The sequence below is a fragment of the Heterodontus francisci genome, chromosome 25 (assembly GCF_036365525.1).
Source record: "Heterodontus francisci isolate sHetFra1 chromosome 25, sHetFra1.hap1, whole genome shotgun sequence".
NCBI lineage: Eukaryota > Metazoa > Chordata > Chondrichthyes > Heterodontiformes > Heterodontidae > Heterodontus > Heterodontus francisci.
Genome location: NC_090395.1, coordinates 53,555,307 through 53,577,313, shown reverse-complemented (window position 1 = coordinate 53,577,313; position 22,007 = coordinate 53,555,307). Strand labels below are relative to the sequence as shown.

Below are 22,007 nucleotides of genomic sequence, written 5' to 3'. Positions count from 1 at the left end.
TAAGATACACCAAAGAGCATTACTTAATTTCTTGCAAGTTAGCTAAAAGTCCAGAAAAGTCTACCAACAAGCTATTCATCAGCAGATTAGCCACTCTCCATAACAGATGCATTGTAACATAAGCTACTTCCGCATGTAGCATGTTTAGTTTAGTTTAGTGATACAGCACTGAAACAGACCCTTCGGCCCACCGAGTCTGTGCTGACCATCAACCAATTTTATATTAATCCTACACTAATCCCATATTCTTACCACATCCCCACCTGTCTCTATATTTCCCTACCACCTACCTACACTAGGGGCAATTTATAACAGCCAATTTGCCTGTCACCTGCAAGTCTTTTTGGCGGTGGGAGGAAACCGGAGCACCCTATATGTTCATATAGGTATCATAATCTCAAAATACACTGTACAAAAAGACAACTTTTGGTAGGCAAGAAAGCACAGTGAATCAAATGCAGAAGTAATTCGAAACAAACAAAGTACTGCTAAACACAAATAAACAATTAAAATGTACTGTGCAGGGGTGAATGCTTTCACTCCATGACAGTCATAATTAATACAAGCAAAGAACAAAATGAATACTAAAATCTGAATTGTCACTTAAATGTTGACAGCAAGACTAGAAGTAATTTTACTCATTTGGTCATGCCAAGCAAGTGAAGGTGACATAGAAACAGGAAATGCTGGAACTACATTGTAAGTCTACAAGTAATTATAATGAGAAAAAATAGGTTCTATACCGAAAATATTAACTTATCCTTTCTCTTTACAGATGCTGATAGAATGGCTATGTATTTATAGCAGTTTCAATTTTTGTTTCAGATTTCCCATACTTGTAGTTTTTATTCTTATCGATGTAAATGGAAGTGACAATTATTTGTATGAGAATACATTGAAGATTAAAAGGTAAGTTGTGTCAGGAACTCCTACCAATTTGCTTTAGCATCCTTAAGATGCAAATAACCATGATTACAAATGGTTGCTTGGAACAATTCATTTGGTGGAGCTTTTCAAGAAAAAACAATTATTTTTAAAAACTAATTAACTAACATGAATAGGTTATATCTATAATATATTGAAAATCTTATGTCTACAAACACTTCCTGTCCACAACACCTTTTTCCAATTGTCATATTTTTGCCACACCTTTGTGACAATGGTTTTATTATAATTACCTGAGCATACTTTTATAATGGAGACCATGTAAACTCGTCATGCGGTAAATGCACTTTCCGTCCAGTAGTGACAGTATGGTGCCTTTGTTTAGTTTCTTGCAGCTCTACAGCCTGTATTGCAGAGAAACTCCTATGCTCAGGCCAACTCTACTTCCCTGTTTTGCTGTTCAGAAAGTGCCAACATGGATTTGTAAAGGGTAGGTCATGCCTGATGATTGTGATTGATCTTATTTTTGAAAAAAGTGACTAAAGCAGTGGACAGAATAATGTCTATGGATATTATTTAAATAAAAAAAAAATTCCAGAAGGCATTTGACTGTTATTTAAAGATAAAGCCATGGAATTGAGGGCAAACTACTGATCTGGTCAGGAAATTTAGTTAGCAGCAGGAGACAGACAGTAGGGATAATGGACAGGTATTCTAATTGTCAAGGTGGGACAGAATTTTCTGGACGTTGACCCTGCCGAAAGGACGAGACCATTAGCAGGTTGGGAGCCTGTATGTTTGAGTAGCGGGCTTTACTGAGGCTCTTTAACTGAGCCACAGTATTAGCATTCCACCTCCTGGTTCCCTAAACAATCAGGAAGGGTGGGCGGAATGACGTGCCAGATCTATCAAAGGAAGGATTTCTTATGAAAAGAACCACAACATAGATTACAATGGCTTCACTGCATGTGGATGATTGAGGCTGCAGCAACCACAGTGACTGACAAAGTCAGCAGCAGAAATGTGGTCCCTTCAATCTGGAGGCGGTGCACCAAGAGGACCCAGGAATTCAGGAGGGCGGGAAAGGTGAGGGGCATAACAATTTCAGATGCCAAGCACCGTACACTGACTTGCCCAGCAATCTCTTGCACAGAACAACCACATTTTGCAGCTCCTTTCATTCCCCTCTCTCCAGGTATCTCACATCCTCATCTGAGCAGCCACGCTCACACTCCCCTTCATCTTATTGCCCTTTCACACTCATCCCTCACAGTTACCCTGCACAAATGTTGTCTTCCCCTTCTATCGACACAAGCCATTTCTAACACTCATAACTCTCTATTTTCTTCTCCTTGCAGAAGAGAGCACACAATCTCAGAGAAAGGCAGAGATCTAGGGTGGCCCTCCAGTGACTTCACAGTCACGAGCAATGCATGCCCACTTGGTCCACTGGGAAGGAGGTCTTGTTCCAGGAGGTTGCAGATGTCAGCAATGACCTGCCAGAAAGTAAGCCTCCTGAGGCAGCAGTGCTCACCCATGTCGAGACATCTGATCTTCTGCTTATAGACTGCGTTGGGGGTCTCACCTCCTTGGAGTTGGACCTCTCTCATCATCCCCTCTGCCCTGCAGAGCAGCATGTGGCTGAGGAGAAGGCAGCTGTTGTTGGTGTTGCTCCTGCTGGTGTTGGTATTGTGTTGCTGCTCGCCTTGCTCTTCATCAGAAGTCAAAGATAGAGCTGCATAAGCTGCTCCCTTGCTCTGTTGAAGGCTGGCAGCAGGGAAGTGTAGTTGAAGGTGAATGAAATGCAAGACAGATCATGTGACTTCCAAGAAGTTGACCATCACCTGTGAAGTACTGACAGCACTCTCAGAGAAAGAGTGCTGTGAGCAGCAAAACTCTTAACCAGCCATGGTTGCAGCTCATCAGTTTCACTGAAAAAGGCTTCCCAGCCTCAGTTTCACTGAAGTAGCTCCTCCTCTGTGCACTCGCCTCAGTGACCCTGGCGAGTTGCTGATAGATTGGGAAATAGATCCGCTGCCTGTTAAATGTAAAATCCATAGTTAAAACAACAGTTAATTGATTATAATATTTAAATGCCTTACTCAACAGCCGCATGGGGGTTCCTGTTTGCCTTCAAACCCGCCCTGATAAAGCCGAAAGAGGGTGGCATGATGTGGGGAGTCCGAACTGATGTCACATTTATGGGATTTAACTCCCCCCCCCCGCCCCCCCCACCCCACACCCAAACCTAGATCCCTCAACTTCCCTGGGAAAATTCCCTGCATGGAGTTCTACAAGGATCTCTATTGGAGCCTCAACAATTCACCATATTTATTAAGGCTTAGCTGATGGGATAGAAAACAACAAATCCAAATTTGTTGATGACAAAGAAAAGCAGAATTGTATGAACTGTAGATGGAAGCATAAAATTACAAATTACATAAAATATTGATAGATTGAGCAAGTAGGCAAAATTGTGGCAAATGGATTTCAATGCAGACCTAAAAAGGATAGAACAGGGTACCTACAAAAGGGAGAAAAGCTAGAAAGTGAAGGTCCAGATAGGCTTAAGGGGTCCAGGTACACAGATCTTGAACAGGCACAGAAAATAATCAAACAGGTTAATGGAATGCTGGCATTTATATCCAAAGGACTAGAATACAAGGGTGTAAATGTCATGCTTCAGCTATACAAAGCCCTGGCTAGACCACACCTGGAGCTATGAGAGCAGTTTTGGGCACCACACCTTAGGAAGTATATATTAGTCTTGGAGGGGGTGCAGAGTAGATTTATTAGAATGATATCTGGACCCCAAGGGTTAAATTACATGGCGAGATTACACAAACTAGGGTAGTATTCCCTGGAATTTAGAAAGTTAGCGGCTGACTTGATTCAAGTTTTCAAGATATTAAGGGGAACAGAGATGGTAGATAGAGAGAAACTAGTTACGCTGGTTGGGAAGTTTAGGTCTAAGGGGCAGAGTCTAAAAATTAGAGCCACACATTTCAGGAGTGAAATTTGGGAAAACTTGTACACACAAGCGATGGTTGATGTTTGGAACGCTCTTCCATAACCGGCAATTTATGTTAGATCAATTGTAAATTTTAAATCTGTGATTGATAGATTTTTCTTATCCAAAGGTATTAAGGGATATGGAGCAAAGACAGGTATATGGGGTTACATCACAGATCAGCCATGATCTCAGTGAATGGCAGAGAGGCTAAATGGCCTACTCCTGTTCCTGTGTTTTCCACAGAGCTATACGTTTCCCTATTTAATGATAAATATCAAATGATTAGATAAAAATTAAGACAAGATGTTAAAATGGGGATAGAATTATGTCTTGAATTGAATTCCTGGTCGTTATCCCACACCCTTCAATTCCCCTTTACCGGTAAGTTACAGGTAGGATTTACCATGTACCATGCCATAGGAGATTGACCAATAGTCATGAAAAGCTAACCTGTCTCAAGCAGGTTAATAATTTATAAATATTCTAATATTAACTGGACATGTTTCTTGCTTCTGCGCATATAGTATAATTTCTCAAACCTTTCCTGTGCACCATTGAATAGCTTGGCTCACCTCTCATTCTTTTAAACTCCGATGGGTATAGGCCCAACCTGTTCAACCTTTCGTCATAAGACAACACCTCCATCCCAGGAATCAACCTAGTGAACCTTCTCTGAACTGCCTCCAACATAAGTATATCCTCCCTTAAATAAGGAGATCAAAACTGTACGCAGTACTCCAGGTGTGGTCTCACCAGCGCCCTGTACAATTGTAATAAGGCTTCCCTATTTTTATACTCCATGCCTCTTGCAATAAATGCCAACATTCAATTTGCCTTCCTAATTACTTGCTGTATATACATGCTAACTTTATGTTTTTCATGTACAAGGACACCTAGATCCCTCCATACCAGAGCATTCTGAAGTCTTTCTCCACTTGAATAATATTTTGCTTTTCCATTTGTCCTACCCAAGTGGATAAGCTCACATTTTCCCACATTATACTTCCATCTACAAAATTTTTGCCTATTCGCTTAACCTATCTATATCCACTTGCAGACTGTGTCCTCCTCACAACTTGCTTTCCCACCTATCTTTGTACTGTCAGCAAATTTGGCTACAATAGATTCAGTCCCTTCATCCAAGTCATGAATCTGATTGTAAATAGTCGAGGCCCAGCTCTGATCTCTGTGGTACCCTACTAGTTACAGTTTGCCAACCTGACAATGCCCATTTATCCTGACTCTGTTTCCTGTTAGTTAGCCAATCCTCTAACCATGCTAATATATTACCCCCAACACCATACACTCTTATCTTGAAAAGTAACCTTTTATGTGGCACCTTATCGATTGCCTTTTGGAAATTCAAATACACTACGACTAGTTCCCTTTATTCACCCTGTTCATTACATCCTTAAAGAAATAATGAATTTGTCAAACATGATTTCCCTTTCATAAAACCATGTTGACCTGCTTGATTATGATTTTCTAAATGTCCTGCTACTATTTCCTTAATAATGGTTTCCAACATTTTTCCAATGACAGCTGTTAAGCTAACTGGCTTAAAGTTTCTTGCTTTCTGTCTCCCTCTTTTTCTGAATAGGGGCATTATATTTGTGGTTTTCCGATCCACTGAGACCTTTCCAGAATCTAAGGAATTTTGGAATATTCCAACCAATGCATCCACTATATAACCACTTCTTTAAAGACCCTAGGATGCAAGCCATCGGGTCTAGGGGACTTGCCAGCCTTTAGTCCCATTAGTTTGCCTGCTTTTTGTTCCCGATTATCTAATATCTAATATTACTGGGATGTTTTAATTGTCTTCTACTGTGAAGACAGATACAAACTACTTGTTCAAAGTCTCTGCCATTTCTCTGTTCCCCAGCATTAATTCCCCAATCTCAAACTTTAAGGGACCAATGTTTACTTTAGCTACTGTCTTCCTTTTTATATACTTGTGGAAGCTTTTACTATCTGTTTTTATATTTCTTGCTAGTTAACTCTCATAACCTATTTTCTCCCTCTTAATTTTTTTTAAGTCATCCTTTGCTGGTTTCTAAAGTTTTCCCAATCTTCTGGCCTACCACTAATCTTCACAACATTGTAAGCCTTTTCTTTCAATCTGATACTCCATCCTTAACTTTGTTAGTTAGTCATAGATGGTTCATCCTTATCACAGAGTCTTTCAAAATGGAATATTTTCTGTAGAGAATTATGAATTATCTCCTTAAATGTCTGCCACTGCTCATTTACCATCTTACCTCTTAATCCATGTTCCCAGTCCACTTTAGCCAACTCTATCTTCATACTTTTGGAATTGCCTTTATTTAAGTTTAAAAAAAGTAATTTCCAACGTAAGTTTCTCAACTTCAAAACTGAATGTGGAATTCTATTATGCCATGATCACTCTTCCCTAGAGGATCATTTATTATGAGATCATTAATTAATCCTGCCTCATTACATATTACTAGATCTAAAATAGCCTGTTCCCTCATTGGTTGCACAACGTATTGTCCTAAGAAACTGTCCCGAGTGCACTCTATGCGCTTGTCCGCAGGTCTATCTTTGCCAATTTGATTTGTCCAATCAATAGGAAGATTACTCCACTAACTTTCTTACAAGCCCCCATTATTTATTGATTTATACTCTTTCCTACAGTGTAGCTACTGTTACGGAGCCTATAGGCTACTCCCACCAGTGACTTCTTTTCATTGCTAATTACCACCCAAATTGATTTTACATCTTGATCTTCCGAGCCAAGATCATTTCTCACTACCGTACTGATCTCAACCTTTATTAACAGAGTTCCCCACCTTCTTTTCCTTTTTGCTTATCCTGTCTGAACACTTTAGATCAGCTAACTCTAATAACACAGATAGGTGTCAGTGTCATTATGGACACATCTTGGCTACCAACTAGAAAGGGAGTATGCAAAATATGGTATTTGACAGTCACTTAATAAGAAGCCAGTGCAACCTGTCAAGATGACAGCAATTATGGAAATCTTCCCCTTCATATATGAGAATGGATGTCATTGTGACTTTCTGCAATCTTCTGCGACATTCCAGGTCAATACTCAGGCCTACAGACCCTCATGGGCCTTGATGTTGCTGCTCCATTAACCTGAATGCTGGTAGCTTGCTGACATCTTATTGCTTGGTGCAATGGAAGCAGGAACAGTGGCAATTCCAGTATGTGATGCCAACTTGCTGGTTTTACCTCCGTCATGACATCAGGCCATCAGTGCAGTGGGCAGAACCTTGCCCACTCCACCCCAAGCAGGAGTTCCCAGCGTATCATCAGAGTGGATAGCCACCGTTTCCAGGCCCTACTAAAATTCTTGCCCCACCAGTTGTGCCAGATTTCTGAGGAAATTATTCTTATTCCGCAGATGCCCATTTTCTTAAATATTATTCTAGTCCAATTTAGTTACATTGACACCACTGTTGACAGACCATACTATATAGCAGCTCTATTTGTATGGACAAACACGGTTTTGAATCCTGTGACTGGTCAACCACATAAGGTCATTATGAGGGATACATTTTTAGTGTTCTTGGTTTCAATGTACAACAAAGGATTTTAAATGGTTTGTATTACATATAATCTGAGACTGGCATTTTCTCAGTCAGCAGAAATTCTGAAACCAACAGCAATAGCATATCCAAAGACTTTGTCAAAGTGAACAGCCACATAAGACATAAGGAATCATGTTTAACGGGCCAGCTTTATGTGGTTTCCAATATTCCAGGGGGCCTAGTAGAGTTTGTATTTACTGTAAATCTGTTTGCTTTTAGTACTGTACATAAATCTGGTGATAAGTTTATTATCTATGCTCTGATAACATTTATACTTCAGCCATCCTAAAGTTGAAGATTTCACGTGGCAACATGGTACCCCTTAAGTCAAAGTACAGTGAAAAGAGTCTTCTGCTCTTTTCTAGGGGTCATTACATTTACATCACATTATACTGTACAAGTACAGATATACTCTGAGCCAAAGAGAGTGGGTGCTTGCAAAGGAGGTGGTCTGTAATGCTGACAGAACAGTATACAATCTACCCTTAGCTTACTTATTTAATTTCTGGACAGCAAGTTCTACACAGTTATACCCTGAACCCCAAATGTTGGCTGGAATTTTTTGTTGGGTGGGAGGCCCGTCCACCAGCCGAAAAGTCAGTAGCGAGCCTGCCTCTGCCAGGCCTGGGGAGCAAGACAGGGTTTTTTCGCTCCCCGGGCCTTTAATTGGTCTTGGGTGGTACTTCCACCTCCTTGAGGCAGGAAGTCCCACCTAATGGAGCTGTCGGCCAATCAGCAGGACGACAGCTCTTAGTTCCAGCAGTGCCACTGGGAGCGTGGCTACTGCTGGGACTACACCCAGCCATCGCAAGAAAGATGAAGGATGGCTCCGGAACTAAGGTAAGTTTTTAGGGCCTCGCCGGGGACAATCGGTCGGGCCCCAGCCAGGTAAGGGGGGTGCCGGTTAGGGGGTGGTGGGGGGAGTGTTGCGCACTGGGGCTTCGGGGGTGGCCCTCCATTGGGCAGATGGTGCCCAATCAGGATGGCCCCCCATCAGCCTGCAAGGTGGTCACCTGGTTTCACCAGGGTTGGTTTTGAGGCATCTGCCATCCGGCTGTCATGGATAAAATACCTGCAGCAGCAGGCGGAGGCCCTTAAGTGCTAGTTAATTGGCCAGTTAAGCGCCTTGATTGGCCTGGAGTGAGCGGCCCATTTATTGCTGCCGCTGCCCTGCGTAAACTTGCAGCGGGGGTGGGAGGGGTTGGGTGTGGTTCCCCCGCCTCCTCCCACTGAATATTATGCCCCCTCCCCACCACTAGCCCGCTCGTTTGTGGGGTGTAAAATTACAGCCGTTATTTCACAAACTCCAGAATATCACAACATGTTGTTTTCACAAATAATGCGTGACCTTCCACACTTCATAGACAATACCACATCCCCTAAGCAGTGCAGTAACCATTATGTCCTGCAGAGTATTTGATTACATCAATCTATACATATCCTCATAATTTCTAATCCCAGTATGAATCAAAGATTTATTCAACTTCTTTTTGAAGAAGTCAATCAACAGGTTGTTTTTTCTGGAAGTCTGCTCCACATATGATTTTTGGTTTATGTGGGGGGAAAAAAAATCTCTTCTTATTTCTTGTCTTACTTTAAGCTTGTTAACTTTAAGCCACGTGTTCTCTCCTGCATTCACAATCAAATATCTATACCATTTATGCCTGTCAGCACTTTAAAGGATTGGATCATTTGATCTTGCTGTACGTGACAGCGCTGTGATGCAAATACAGCATTAGACAGCTCACGAGGATGGATTGTGAGGGAAATTTAAATGTCACACTGACAAAGTAAGGTGATCTTTTCTGTATGATCAATGAGACATGATGGTGATATGTATAAAAATAGTAAAACATCCTATGCCCCAGCAACAACGCCTATGATTATTTAAAAAAATTGGGTACATTTTAAAATTATAATAATGAAGTCATTAAGATTTAATGGGGTAACAGCTCATCCATTGCTGAAACCCTCATTAATGCTTTTGCTACTGATAGCCTCAATAATTCCAATGCTCACCTGGCTGGGCTCTCACCATACATCCTCTATAAATTGAGCTCATTCAAAACTCTGCTGCCCGTATCATAACTCATGCCATGTCTCATTCATCCATCACATTGGTGCTTGCTGGCCGATCAGGCAACAACTCAGTTTAAAAAAAAATCATCCCTGTTTTCAAATTACTCCATGGCTTCGCATTTCCCTATCTCTGTAACCTCCTCCAGCCTTACAACCACCTGACATTTCTGCACTCTTCCAATTCTGATCCTTTGTATATTCATGAATTTCACTGTTTCACCATTGATGACCATGTCTTCAGCTGCTTAGGCCTGAATCCCTGGAATTCTCTCCCTAAATCTCTCCACCTCTCTATCTCTCTCCCTTCAAGATGCTCCTTAAAACCTACCTCTTTGATCAAGCTTTTGGTCATCTGCCCTAATATGCAGTTAATTGGCTTGATGTCAAGTTTTGTTTGCTAACGTTCTTGGGACATTTTACTACGTTAATGACACTATATAAGTGCAAGTTGTTGTTGTGGCAGTGGATTTTCATCTTACCACTTTTGTATCAAGCATTGCTTGACCAGAATTAACCATATGAAGAGGACTGTGCGCCCATACTGGAGCCTGTTTCATTTTCTTACCATTAATTTTAATGGAAAGAAAATCAGGCAGAGTCCATTGTGGGTGTGTAATTCTCTCTGTCCAATTTTCTTTTCTCAGCTCTGGCCAAGGAGATGTTAAATACCATGATGGTTAAGACAAAAATCTAATACTTCTCATACAATGTGTCACTGCTTCTCTTATGCTTCCCACCTTGAGGAACATACAGAAATAAGGACAATAAAATGGTATTTCAAAATCCAAGTTATATTCCTCTAATTTCCATTTAAAATACTATCTCATACCGATCCTTTATTTACACTTCACCGCATATTTGTTTTACATTAATATCAGCCTTGAAATTCTCTGCCTCCCATAACAAAAATGTCCAGCCTTTTTATTTTAAACTCAGTCAACTGTTGACTGACACTTTACTGTAATTATCTGCATCATTCTATAATAAGAATAGCGATCTAAATTCTTTGCTAAGTATTTTTCAGTCATGTTCTCCTGGGCTACTCCTGTATCCACTATGAATAACATAATACAAATTCTGTCAATTCCCCTCATGGACTGCATAACACTGGCTAGTGGCTCACACCAACACTTAGCTGGAAAGTTCAAGGCAGGAAAAATAAAAGAGTATTGTCTTCCAAGAAAGCAGGACAAAATATTAATAGCTATAATACAAAAGCGTTACTCCATGTTGAACCCAGATTTCCGTTACTGCACCACCTGAGCAGACACAAGTTCTTCAACAATCTGATTTCTCAGATTGCATGCAAAAAATAGCCTTTAATAAAAATCTTGTTATTTAAAATTCTGATCATCTTTTATGAAGGGTGCACAACTGTGCAACATTCAAATGCAATAGTGCTTAATGGGACACTTGCTTTGTATTAAAAAGTTAATTTTAAATATATCTTAAGATAATGTTGCTACATTGCTCCTATGTTACTTGATTTACATACATATATACATAAGCCAAGTTGGCAGTATCGATGAATATTTGTTTAAAACTAACAACATTCTTAGCGGAGTAATGAAAATACATTCTAAATTCTAAGCTCTGTTAGCAACAGAAATAATCTAATTCCTTCTGTTAAAATAATGAACACAGAATCTGTTCGTAATGATTCAGGCAAAGTGAACAATTTCAAGCAACAGATTGTAATTTCTGTATCAGGATTCTGTCCCCAAAAGCAATACACAGTAAAATACCAAAAATGGAAAAAATTGAAAAGTGGAAATAATTTCTATTGCTACTGGAATTTTAATCTGCTGCTGTAAAAAGATGAGATCTGCACACTTTAGTAAATGATGCAAAATATGTTATTGAGTTCATTATTTAGCAGAAGAATAGTAAAATATAAAATGACTGTTTTCAATTAACTTGAATTTGCATCTACAGAAATTATATATAACTTTTCATTACATCATTTGTGAAATCACCAAATTCATTTTGAGCAGTCTGTTGCTGGTCATTATCATAGAATCATAGAATAGTTATAGAACAGAGGGAGGTTATTCAGCCAGTCATGTCCGTGCCAAGTCTCTTCAACAGCAACTCAGCTAGTCCCACCCCTCCGCCCTTTCCCCGCAGCCCTGCAATTTTTCTTCTCTTCAGGTCTTATCCAATTCCCTTTTGAAAGCCATGATTGAATCTGCCTCCATCACACTCTCAGGTAATGCATTACAGATCCTAACCATTCTCTGTGTAAAAAGATTTTTAATGTCACTTTGGTACTTTTGCCAATCACCTTAAATTGGTGTCCTCTGGTTCCCACTGTTCCACCAATGTGAACAGTTTCTCCCTATCTACTCTGTCCAAACCCCCTCACAATTTTGGACACATCTATCAAATCTCCTCTCAACTTTCTCTTCTCCAAGGAGATCAATCTCAGCTTTTCCAATCTATCCACTTTATTGAAATCTCTCATCCCTGCAAAGATTCTCGTAAAGCTTTTTTGCACCCTCTCTAAAGCCTTCACACCCTTCCGAAAGTGCGGTGCCCATAATTGGACACAGTACTCTGGTTGAGGCCATGCCACTGTTTTATAATGGCTCAACATAACTGTGATGTCCTCGGGACTTGCTTTAATATTCTATGCCTCTATTAATAAAGCCCAGGATCCTGTATGCCGTTTTCACCACTTCCTCAACCTGTTGTGCCACCTTCTACGAGTTGTACACATATACCTCCTAGTCTCCCTGTTTCTGCATTCCCTTTAGATTTGTATACTTTATTTTATATTACCTCTTCTCGTTCTTCCCATCAAAATGCATCACTTCACACTTCTTTTTTTCTGCATTAAATTCCATCTGCCATATGTCTGCCCATTTCACCAGCCTAACTATGTCCTCTTGAAGTCTATTGTGATCCTCCTCACAGTTCACAATACTTCTAAGTTTTGTGTCATCTGCAAATTTTGAAATTGTGCTCTGAACATCGAAGTCAAGATCATTAATAGAGTTCAAGAAAAGCAGTGGTTCTAGTACCAACCCTTGGGGAACCTCACTGAATATCTTGCTTCAGTCCAAAAAACCACCATTCACCACTGCTCTCTTTTTGTTATTCAGCCAACTTCGTATCCATGACACTTTCCCTTTTATTCCATAGCTTCAACTTTGCAGGCAAGTCTATTATATAGCCCATTACGAAACACCTTTTGGAAGTCCATATACAATGCATCAACAGCATGACCTTCAACAATTCTCTCTGATACATCATCGTAAAACTCAATCAAGTTAGTTAATACAATTTTCCTTCAATAAATCTATGCTGGCTTTCCTTAATTAATCCACATTTATCCAAGTGACTGTTAATTTTGTCCCGGATTATCATTTCTAAAAGCTTTCCCGCCACCAACGTTAAACTGACTGACCAGTAGTTGGTGGGTTTATTCTGACACCCTTTATGAACAAGGATATAACATTTTCAATTCTCCAGCCCTTTGGCACCACCCCCATATCTGAGGAGGATTGGAACATTATGATTAATACCTCTGCAAGTTCCACCCTTATTTCCCTCAGCATCCTTGGATATATCCCATTTGGTCCTGGTGACGTCAAATTTAAGTACAGTCAGCCTATCTAAATCTCCTTTTCAACAGCGTTTAGCCCATACAGTATCTCAACTACCTCCTCTTTAACAATAACTTGCACAGCATCTTCTTCCTTGGTAAAGACAGATGGAAAATACTCATTTAGTACTTCAGCCATGCCCTTTGCCTCCATGTGTAGATCCCCTTTTTGATCCCTAATCAGTCCACTCCTCCTCTTACAACCCTTTTACTATTTCCATGCTATAGAAGACTCTTGGATTCACCTTTATGCTGGCTGCCAGTCTCTTTTCTCTTTGCCTCTCTTAGTTCCTTTCTCACTTCCCTTCTGAATTTTCTATAACCAGCCTGGTTCTCACTTGCAAAATCTGTCATACACCCCTTTTTCTGCATCTTCTTACTCTGTCTCTTTCATCAGCCAGGGAACTCTGGCTTTGATTCCCACAAAGGGGAAAGGTAGGGCAATATATCTCAACTTTACCAGAACCAACTCCTGTTTAAAGGCAGCCCATTTTTTCATTGCAGTTTTGCTTAGCAATCTTTGATTCCAATTTATCTGGGACAAATCCGTTCTTACCCCACTGAAACTGGCCTTCCTCTAATTCAGTGTTTTTACTCTAGATTGATGCTGGTCTTTTTCCATAGCTGATTTAAACCTTATGATATTATGATTACTCTTCCCTAAATGTTGCCCTACTGACACTTGATCCATTTCATCCACTCATTCCCCTGAACTAGATACAGCACTGCCTCCTTCCTCATTAGGCTGGAACCATACTGATGAAGAAAATTCTCCTGAACACACTTCAGAAACTCTAGTCTCTCTCTGACCTTGACACTATTACTATCTCAGCCTATATTAGGATAATTAAAATCCACCTCTTCCACTACCCTATAGTTTTTACACCTCGCTGTAATTTTCTTGCAAATTTTCTCCTCTACATTAGTGGCCTACAGAATACACTCAGTAGTGCAATGATAACTCTATTTGTTTCTTAACTTTAAGCAAATAGACTCTGTTCTTGACCCCTCCAGGACATCCTCTCTCTCCAGCACTGTAATATTCTCCTTAATCAATACTGTCAACCCTCCTCCTTTCTTTCTTTCCCTGAACACCTTGTATCCAAGAATATTTAGTACCCAGTCCTGTCTTTTATTGAGCCAGGTCTCCGTTATCACCACAACATCATATTTCCATGTGGCTATTTATGTTTGCAGCTCACCAACTTTATTTACCTTGAGTCTGCCTTGAGTCCCTCAACAGCACAGCAAAGAAATGGAAAATGGTCAACGGAAAAAAGGTAGATTAATTTGGAGGGGGGGGGGGGGGGGGGAGGTGCAGCACATTGGGTTGGGGGCAGGGAATTGTTTATATAGTTTTTGACAAATTAATGTGTAGACTGGGATTACTTATTTAAACTACAATGAAATCAAAGATAGCTTCATCTTATTTCCTTCATTTTTAACTATGACCACTTGCGCTATAAAAATATCTTTCCATTGGACTGAACATGCCCAGTTAATTATTGTCTTATGCATGGAGTCTGTGTATCACCATTCAAAAGTCACAATTCCATGAACTTACCTATCATAGTCACCATTACAGAGTGCTCTCACTGGAATACAGAACTGCAGCCATACAGGATTCAGGGTATTTTTCACCACTTCTGTTTTATGACAAATGGTGAAGCTGTAAACAGAAATAAATAAATTATGAATATATATGCAGCATACTGAAGAGCAACAGCATCAATTATAAAGATTTCTTGTGGAGAGTTTTGCAAGGTTGCCAAAATTTTGGTTATAGTTTTCTTAAAGGCTAGGAAAGTCTTGAGATATTTTTTTTTGGAAAAAAGCATATTTTCTTAGTTTATAAAATGTAGTTTAAATGTCATCTATTTTCATCCTAATAAAAAAGTGAGGCCTCAGCTTGCATGAAAATTGTACCAGAGTTACAGAGGATTGTGTTGGCTCCAAGGACCTCCTAGAGCAATATGGTAGACTTATCCATAAGACAGTGCTTTGAAATGGCCAAGTTCTGACTTAAGCAGCTGAGCCAGAAAGTATTTTTCTTTTTTGGACATAATGATGCATTTGACAGACATCTACTTTTTCTGGCTTGGGCAGTTTAGGGATGGAGAGGTGCATGGAAATGAATGATGAATGATGAGTTTCTTTACATTGAACAGTTTGAGGAAGTACTTTGACAGAAGATATTTTCCTGAAGCTTTCTTGCTCATCTGTTTGAAGAAAAACTTATCATTGTTTGAAAGAAATGTTCAGATCAAGAATTCTAGTCCATAGCTTGAGGAATGGCATTTATATATTTCAATTTTTTTTTAATCAACAGAAGCTCTGACTTTTAAGCCAGGGCTCCATTATGCTAACAATCTATTGTGTTGTTCAAATCCCTCCATGGCCTCACCCCTCCCTATTTCTGTAATTCCTTCAGCCCCACAACTTTCCAAGAAACCTTCACTCCTCTAATTTTTACCTCTTGTGCTTTTGTGTCTTGTTGCCATACTTGGTTTTATGGCGCTTGTATGAAGCACTTTGGGATGATTTATTATGTTAAAGGCACTATATAAATTAAAGTTATTTTTGTTGTTGCATAACACAGCCATAGACTTCAGAGCCATTGTAATCTTTTCTCCAGTGCAATACTGAGGGAGCACTGCATTGTCAGAGGTATTATCTGTTAAAGACAGAGATTCTACCTGCCAATTTGGTTCAGGTGGACGTTGAAGATCGCACAGCACTCAAAGAAGGGAGTTCTTCCAGGATTCTGCCCAAAAGTGTAAGCCCAGATCAGTTTTTAGCTGAAAGGACGACTGGCCAACTATAAAGACCCTGCATGCTCTATCCTGGAATGATTGATGTATATCTCATGGTAGATGAGTTTCTTATTTACATACTACAACTATAAGAAACACTTTCTGAATATGACTCTGACCATTTTCCAAACGGAATCTATTTTCATATTGATGCACTTGTCATGCAGGCTCCCACCTGCCAAGAATGAGGCACAACAATTTCACCACATGGACATTAAATTTCAAATTGTTGCTGGGAAGAGGAGAAGGCCTGTGACCAGGGGTTGCTAGGCCCCTGGCTGGAAAGACATTTTTGCATATTAACAGACAGTGTTTGGAAAAAAGGAGCTATCCCCTGCTCCAATACAATCCACAAATAGATGTGGGCAAACCAGTTAGTCACATGACTACCATGCTTGCAGTCTTTTTTTTTCTGAATTGTACAGTTTGAACTGAGAGCCTGCAGAAAGCAGAATGCTCTTGGACTGAAGACCTCCTATCTCCTGCCTGCTCCCACTCTTTCTCATAGGCCTCTGAATCCATTGAAGACACATGAACCCCAAGAGAGAAAAGTCTCCCACAGCGAACAAGGTTGAAGAAGAATACTGGGCCCCAATGAAAAGCAAGATCTACCTACAATCAAGGACTCTACAGTGAGCTCAAAGAACCATGAGAACAACTCTTCAGGATTTGCCTCACACCTTTCCACTTTATTTTTCTGCTCTTTTCTGTCTCTATTTGCATGTGTGTATCGCGTATGCATGCTAGCGTGGGCACATTGTGTATCCATTGGCGTCAACCGAATTAGAGCTTAAGTTCAAGTTTAATAAATTTCAACTTTTCTTCTTTAAACCTAAGAAAGCCTGTTTGTGCTGGTTTCTTTGCCTTATAATTGGAAAGCGGTGAACAAGGATTCACCAAGGAGCAGCTAAAAACACGGTATGTTTAAAATTAAACCCTGTTACAGTAAGACCAGGTGAAGGCTGAAAGGGAACCCTAGACCTCTTTCTCACCTCGTCGTAACACACTAATTGCAGTAGCAACTAGATTGCTACTCTCACATTAACTTGATCACATCTTCAAATTGATTCTGGCCTCTCTTCCTAAAAATCTTTAAATTTTCATATTTTCTATATTTATTATTGTAATTTAAAGACATCTTAAAAAAACAATTTTGTCTACATAAAAGCTAGAGGTGAATTTGAGGAGATTGTGTTTTTTAAAACAGGGAATTGTTATGATCTGAATCCATTGCCTGAAAGGGTGGTGAAAGCAGATTCAATGGTCACTTTCAAAGGGAATTGGATATATACTTGAAAAGAAAACATTTTCAGGGCTATGTGGAAAGAGCAGATGAATGGATCTAATGGATAGTTCTTTTAAAAAACTGACAGAAGCATGATGGGCAGAATAGTATTGTATGAGTCCAACAAAATGTCTTCAGGCCATAAAATTCAGAGATCATGCACGTAATTTGAGGTAGACTGGGCACTTTTCAGGGCCGTAAAAGACAGCCTTAGGTCCATTCATAAGTTTGCGTGATATACAGCGAAAAATTATCTGATCAGGGTACTCATTGTCATGCAGGATGTCTTTGATTCGCCCTGTTTCAGCATCAAGCTTGCATGGTGAGCAAATGGCTCAGGCCCTATTTACGAGGTTGCCAATAAGGCCAATCTTTTTGCCCATGGAAATGTAAGATTCCCAATGCACGTATTGACCAGTGAAGGTAGCTTTGCAGTAGACCGTGGTAGAGACCCCCTTAACAGATTTCTCAACTAGTACATCAAGGAAGGGGAGCTCATTTGACTGCTCCATTTCAAAGGCGAATTTAAACACTGAAAAGTGCCCAGTCCACCTCAAATTACCATGGAAGGGTAATGCATCCCAAAAATGTGAGCAACAGGTAAAGCTAGCTGTTTCACGCTGCTATGCAGGAGCAACACGTGTGGTGTTCGCCACTAACAGGAAGCTGCCGTCAAGCCAAAAAGACGCCCTGCCTATCAAACAAATGAGTAATATGATACATGAATTTGAATGCCAGTGTAATGGTAGGTTAATAGGCCGTACATCACAAAGACTGACAGATAGTATCAAACAGCATGTCCCTTCTGCTAGTCACAACGGCAAGGTACGGGCTGTACCCAACCAGCCGGTGCTTACAAAACTCAAAACACAGTGCCCAACATTAGATGTGGTTCTGCGATTGGACAAAATTTGCTAAATAATCCACAGTGTGCTGAGAATTACGCTGACGACCAATTTAAGATTGTCAGTAGGGCTTGCAGTGTGGCCTATTTGCGCATACTGGAAGCTACATATATTAATACACAGGGCCCTGTTCTTTGCAGACAGAAAGAATATGTACAAACATTGTGCCTGTTTCAGTTGAACAAAATAAGTGACAGCCATTTGCTGTTCATTCCTCAGGGAAATGCCTTGACCAATCAGACTCAAGCTGCCTGGTTTAAATTTCAAACAAAGCTTGGCAGTTAACTGTCAGTCACCGTGAACTGGTGCATTCTCCATGGCAACGCCTCTACCAGAGTTCACTTGCCGACCAATCAGCACTCTCTTCTCATGCAGTATAAATTGTTGTTTTCCCTTACATTGGTTATTCTTGCAGGTTGTCCTGATGAGTGCAAGACGAAAAGCTTCGACAACAGATCTCTATTTTCAGCAATACTCAAGTTCTGTACTACTAAACGATTAAATTAAACCCAATTCATTTTCCTGCACTGCTCAATATTTTTACACTTCTGCTTCCCCTTGGTGTTTTCCATAGTCTACTTCTAGATTCTTCCCCAGTGGCTGGAGGTAAGTGAAATAACTGGTTGTTAGTGGAAGCCTTTTGGTATTGAGTTGACTTTCTGCCTCCTTGTGCTTGCTCATGAGATTATTATACAATTGAATTCATCATATTCACTGTTCTGGTACTTGTGTCATCCTGCCTGCTTTCTGACCATCTGTTATTTAAGCTGGAGTGCTAGAGGGGCCACATGTGGCATCACTAAGAGGCAGCAATCCTCATCTGCATCTACTCCAGACAAGCCCTTGCTGCTGGTACTCACTTACCATGCTACTGTTGTAAGTGGGAACAGATTGCTGATAAAAATGAGAGCAATGAGGCCATGCTTAATGATTTTCTCTAACCAATCACCCAGCATGTTGAAACTAGGCAAAGAGAGACTGAAGATTGCAAAACAAAGCCTCCTCTATAGCAGCACTCTGAACGTGATGACAGGTATTCCAGCTGGGTTAGGATATCTGTCATTAACTCTGCTGCAGAAGGCCCTGGTGTTGCCTTTCATTCCACAGCCATGCAAAGAAATGTTCGACACAAATGCACACACATAACGATTAACACCTCCACACTTGCCATCAAACCTTTGTATACTCATAATTACTTCATAAAATATTTGTGTTCCAATAACATCCTTCTCTGAAACACACTAACCATAAGGTCTGAATCCAAGAGTTCTGTAACCAGGAAATGTTGACTCTCCTGTCAGCAGGTTTCTGCTGCTCACCTGTCACTTCTACCTGCTCCTGCTCACTTATGCTCTCGATCACACAGTACACGCACCGGAAATTGAATATGTATGTCTCCCCTGGATGTATTGGTGCTGGTACTTGTGATGGGTGGAGTGACTGATGCCAGGAGCTATACTGGCTTTGTAGGAGTCAGAGTTCTTGTGGAATACAAATATACAAAAATGACAGTCAGTAAAAGACCAGCTGGCCCATCAAGCCTGCACCACACGAATAGAATAAGAGTAGCAATAGCTAGAATGCTGTCTGAATGAGACCTTTCAAACTTACTTACATGGAACTTGAGTGTATGTCCGGGGGTTGTAAGTGTAAATGTAGGAGGAGAACGAAGACACAAGGGTAGAATTAACTCTTTCCTCAAGGGGAGGTGCAATTCTCAATTTGTGCATGGCATCTCAATGATTTACATTGTGGTTTCTTGGAAAAAAACTCAAGGGGCTCACATCACAGGGCTTTTTTCTCATGCATTTCCACTCCATTCTGTTCTGCACCCCCTTGTCTTGCAAACAAAGAAGAGTTGAAAGGTTACAAGTGTCAGGAATGCATGCAGTGATACCAAAGTGGTCATGCTGCAACCCATCATGGCTGTAAGTACATGTACATGCATCATGCAGCTATATTTTGTTAATTTTTTTTTCTTAAAGAGTAAATCCTTTAAGGATATCAGTGTGGAGAGTTTTATAGATATAGCTTGCAGCTACAATGCATGCCCTACTGCAGAAAGAGCATGCAGAGTCAATATTCAATAAGCTGTAATTTAGTCTCGAGTGGGAAGAAATAGTTCACAGCATGCATATTTTCATATCTTCTTGAAATATAGTAATGGTGTATAGTCTTGCCTTAGGTGATTTGGTGAGCTCTCTGAACTTGTGCATTTCCTGCTAGGTTCTCTGAGCTTGACAAACTAGGAGTGCCACCTCTTTCCACAAGCTTTGTACTACTCTCCCGTGAGAAACCTGCCATAAGATGCCAAGCTGGGAACCTTCTTTGTCAAACATTTTTTAACAGTACCTCTACTGTACAACGGAGTTAATCCACACTACTGCTCCACTATCCATATAGTTTTAGATGTCTTAACCACCAAGCCCATCCACCCTTTAAATTGCTGCTGCAGGCCTTTTGATTCCCTGAAGTAGCATTGAATATTCTCCCTGAAATAGGAAGTTCCCAGTTGCTGCTAAATAATAATCAGGAACTTACTATGTCAGGATAATCACACCTGACTCCGAAAGATTTAACAAATCATATGCTATGTGTAACTCTAATGAGACAAAGCCCATTACACAAGGTTCTCAACATGTCCAACTGGCTATTAGAAAATCTGTCCTCCATCCTGAAATCTTGAAGGCTCTATCACACAAGTCTTAAAGGAAGTGGCTGCAGAGATAGCGGATGCATTGGTTGTAATCTTCCAAAATTTCCTCGGTTCTGGAAAAGTCCCAGCAGATTGGAAAACCACAAATGTAACACCCCTGTTCAAGAAAGGAGGGAATGAGAAAGCAGGAAAGTGTAGGACAGTTAGCCTAATGTCTGTTGTTGGGAAAATTCTAGAATCCATTATTAAAGAGGTAGTAGCAGGACATCTAGAAAATTACAATATAACTAGGCAGAGTCAACATGGTTTGTGAAAGGGAGATTGTGTTCGACAAATTTATTAGAGTTCTTTGAGGATGTAACAAGCATGGTGGATAAAGGGAAACTAGTGGATGCAATGTATTTGGATTTCCAAAAGGCATTCAATAAGATACCACATAAAAGGTTACTACACAAGATACGAGCTCATGGTGTTGGGGTAATATATTAGCATGGATAGAGGACTAGCTAACTAACAAGAAACAGGGAGTGGGGGTAAATGGGTCATTTTCAGGATGGCAAACTGTAATTAGTGGGAGTGCTACAGGGATCAGTGCTGGGGTCTCAACTATTTATGATATATGTTAATGGCTTGGATGAAGGGATCGAGTGCATTGCAACCAAATATGAATATAGGTAGGAAAACAAGTTGAGGAGGATACAGCGTCTGCAAAGGGATATAGATAGGTTAAATGAGTGGGCAAAAATTTGTCAGATGGGGTATACCTTGGGAAAATGTCAGGTTGTCTAATTTGAAGGGAAGAGGAGAAAAGCAGAATATTGGGTTGAAATTTATACCTTGGTGGTGGACGAAAACAATGGCGGCCCAACTGTGCAGGCTGCACGTCACAGAGCCACTGTGATATTAAGCATGGCGGCTCATATAAATAGCCGGAGCAGAACGCCGCCCGCCGCACCCCCCCCCCACCCCCCCACCGATGACGAGGGAGCTGGGTGTCCACCCCTGGCAATGGCATCAGGTATGTGTGCGCAGGCGCTGATGCCATTTTTAAAGGGCTTTGAGTCCTACCGTTCAATTTAAATATATAAAACGAACATTTAATTTTTAAAAAACATTTATTCTATTCCTCTCCCACACCCCCCACTAACAATTAAATTAATTACTTGCCCTCTCCCCCCACGAAAAC

At 40.5% G+C, this 22,007-nt stretch overlaps 1 protein-coding gene across 7 annotated transcripts in view; it reads right to left on the bottom strand.

Annotated features, from left to right (window-relative positions):
* The window catches only part of LOC137383870 (copine-8-like), a 699,632-nt gene that overhangs the window by 308,899 nt on the left and 368,726 nt on the right, over positions 1-22,007 (bottom strand). For all 7 annotated transcript variants that reach the window (XM_068057206.1, XM_068057208.1, XM_068057209.1 and 4 more), the window contains one exon: positions 14,727-14,831. In XM_068057206.1, coding sequence (XP_067913307.1) covers positions 14,727-14,831 — 105 coding nt within the window. The remainder of the gene's footprint in view (positions 1-14,726; positions 14,832-22,007) is intronic.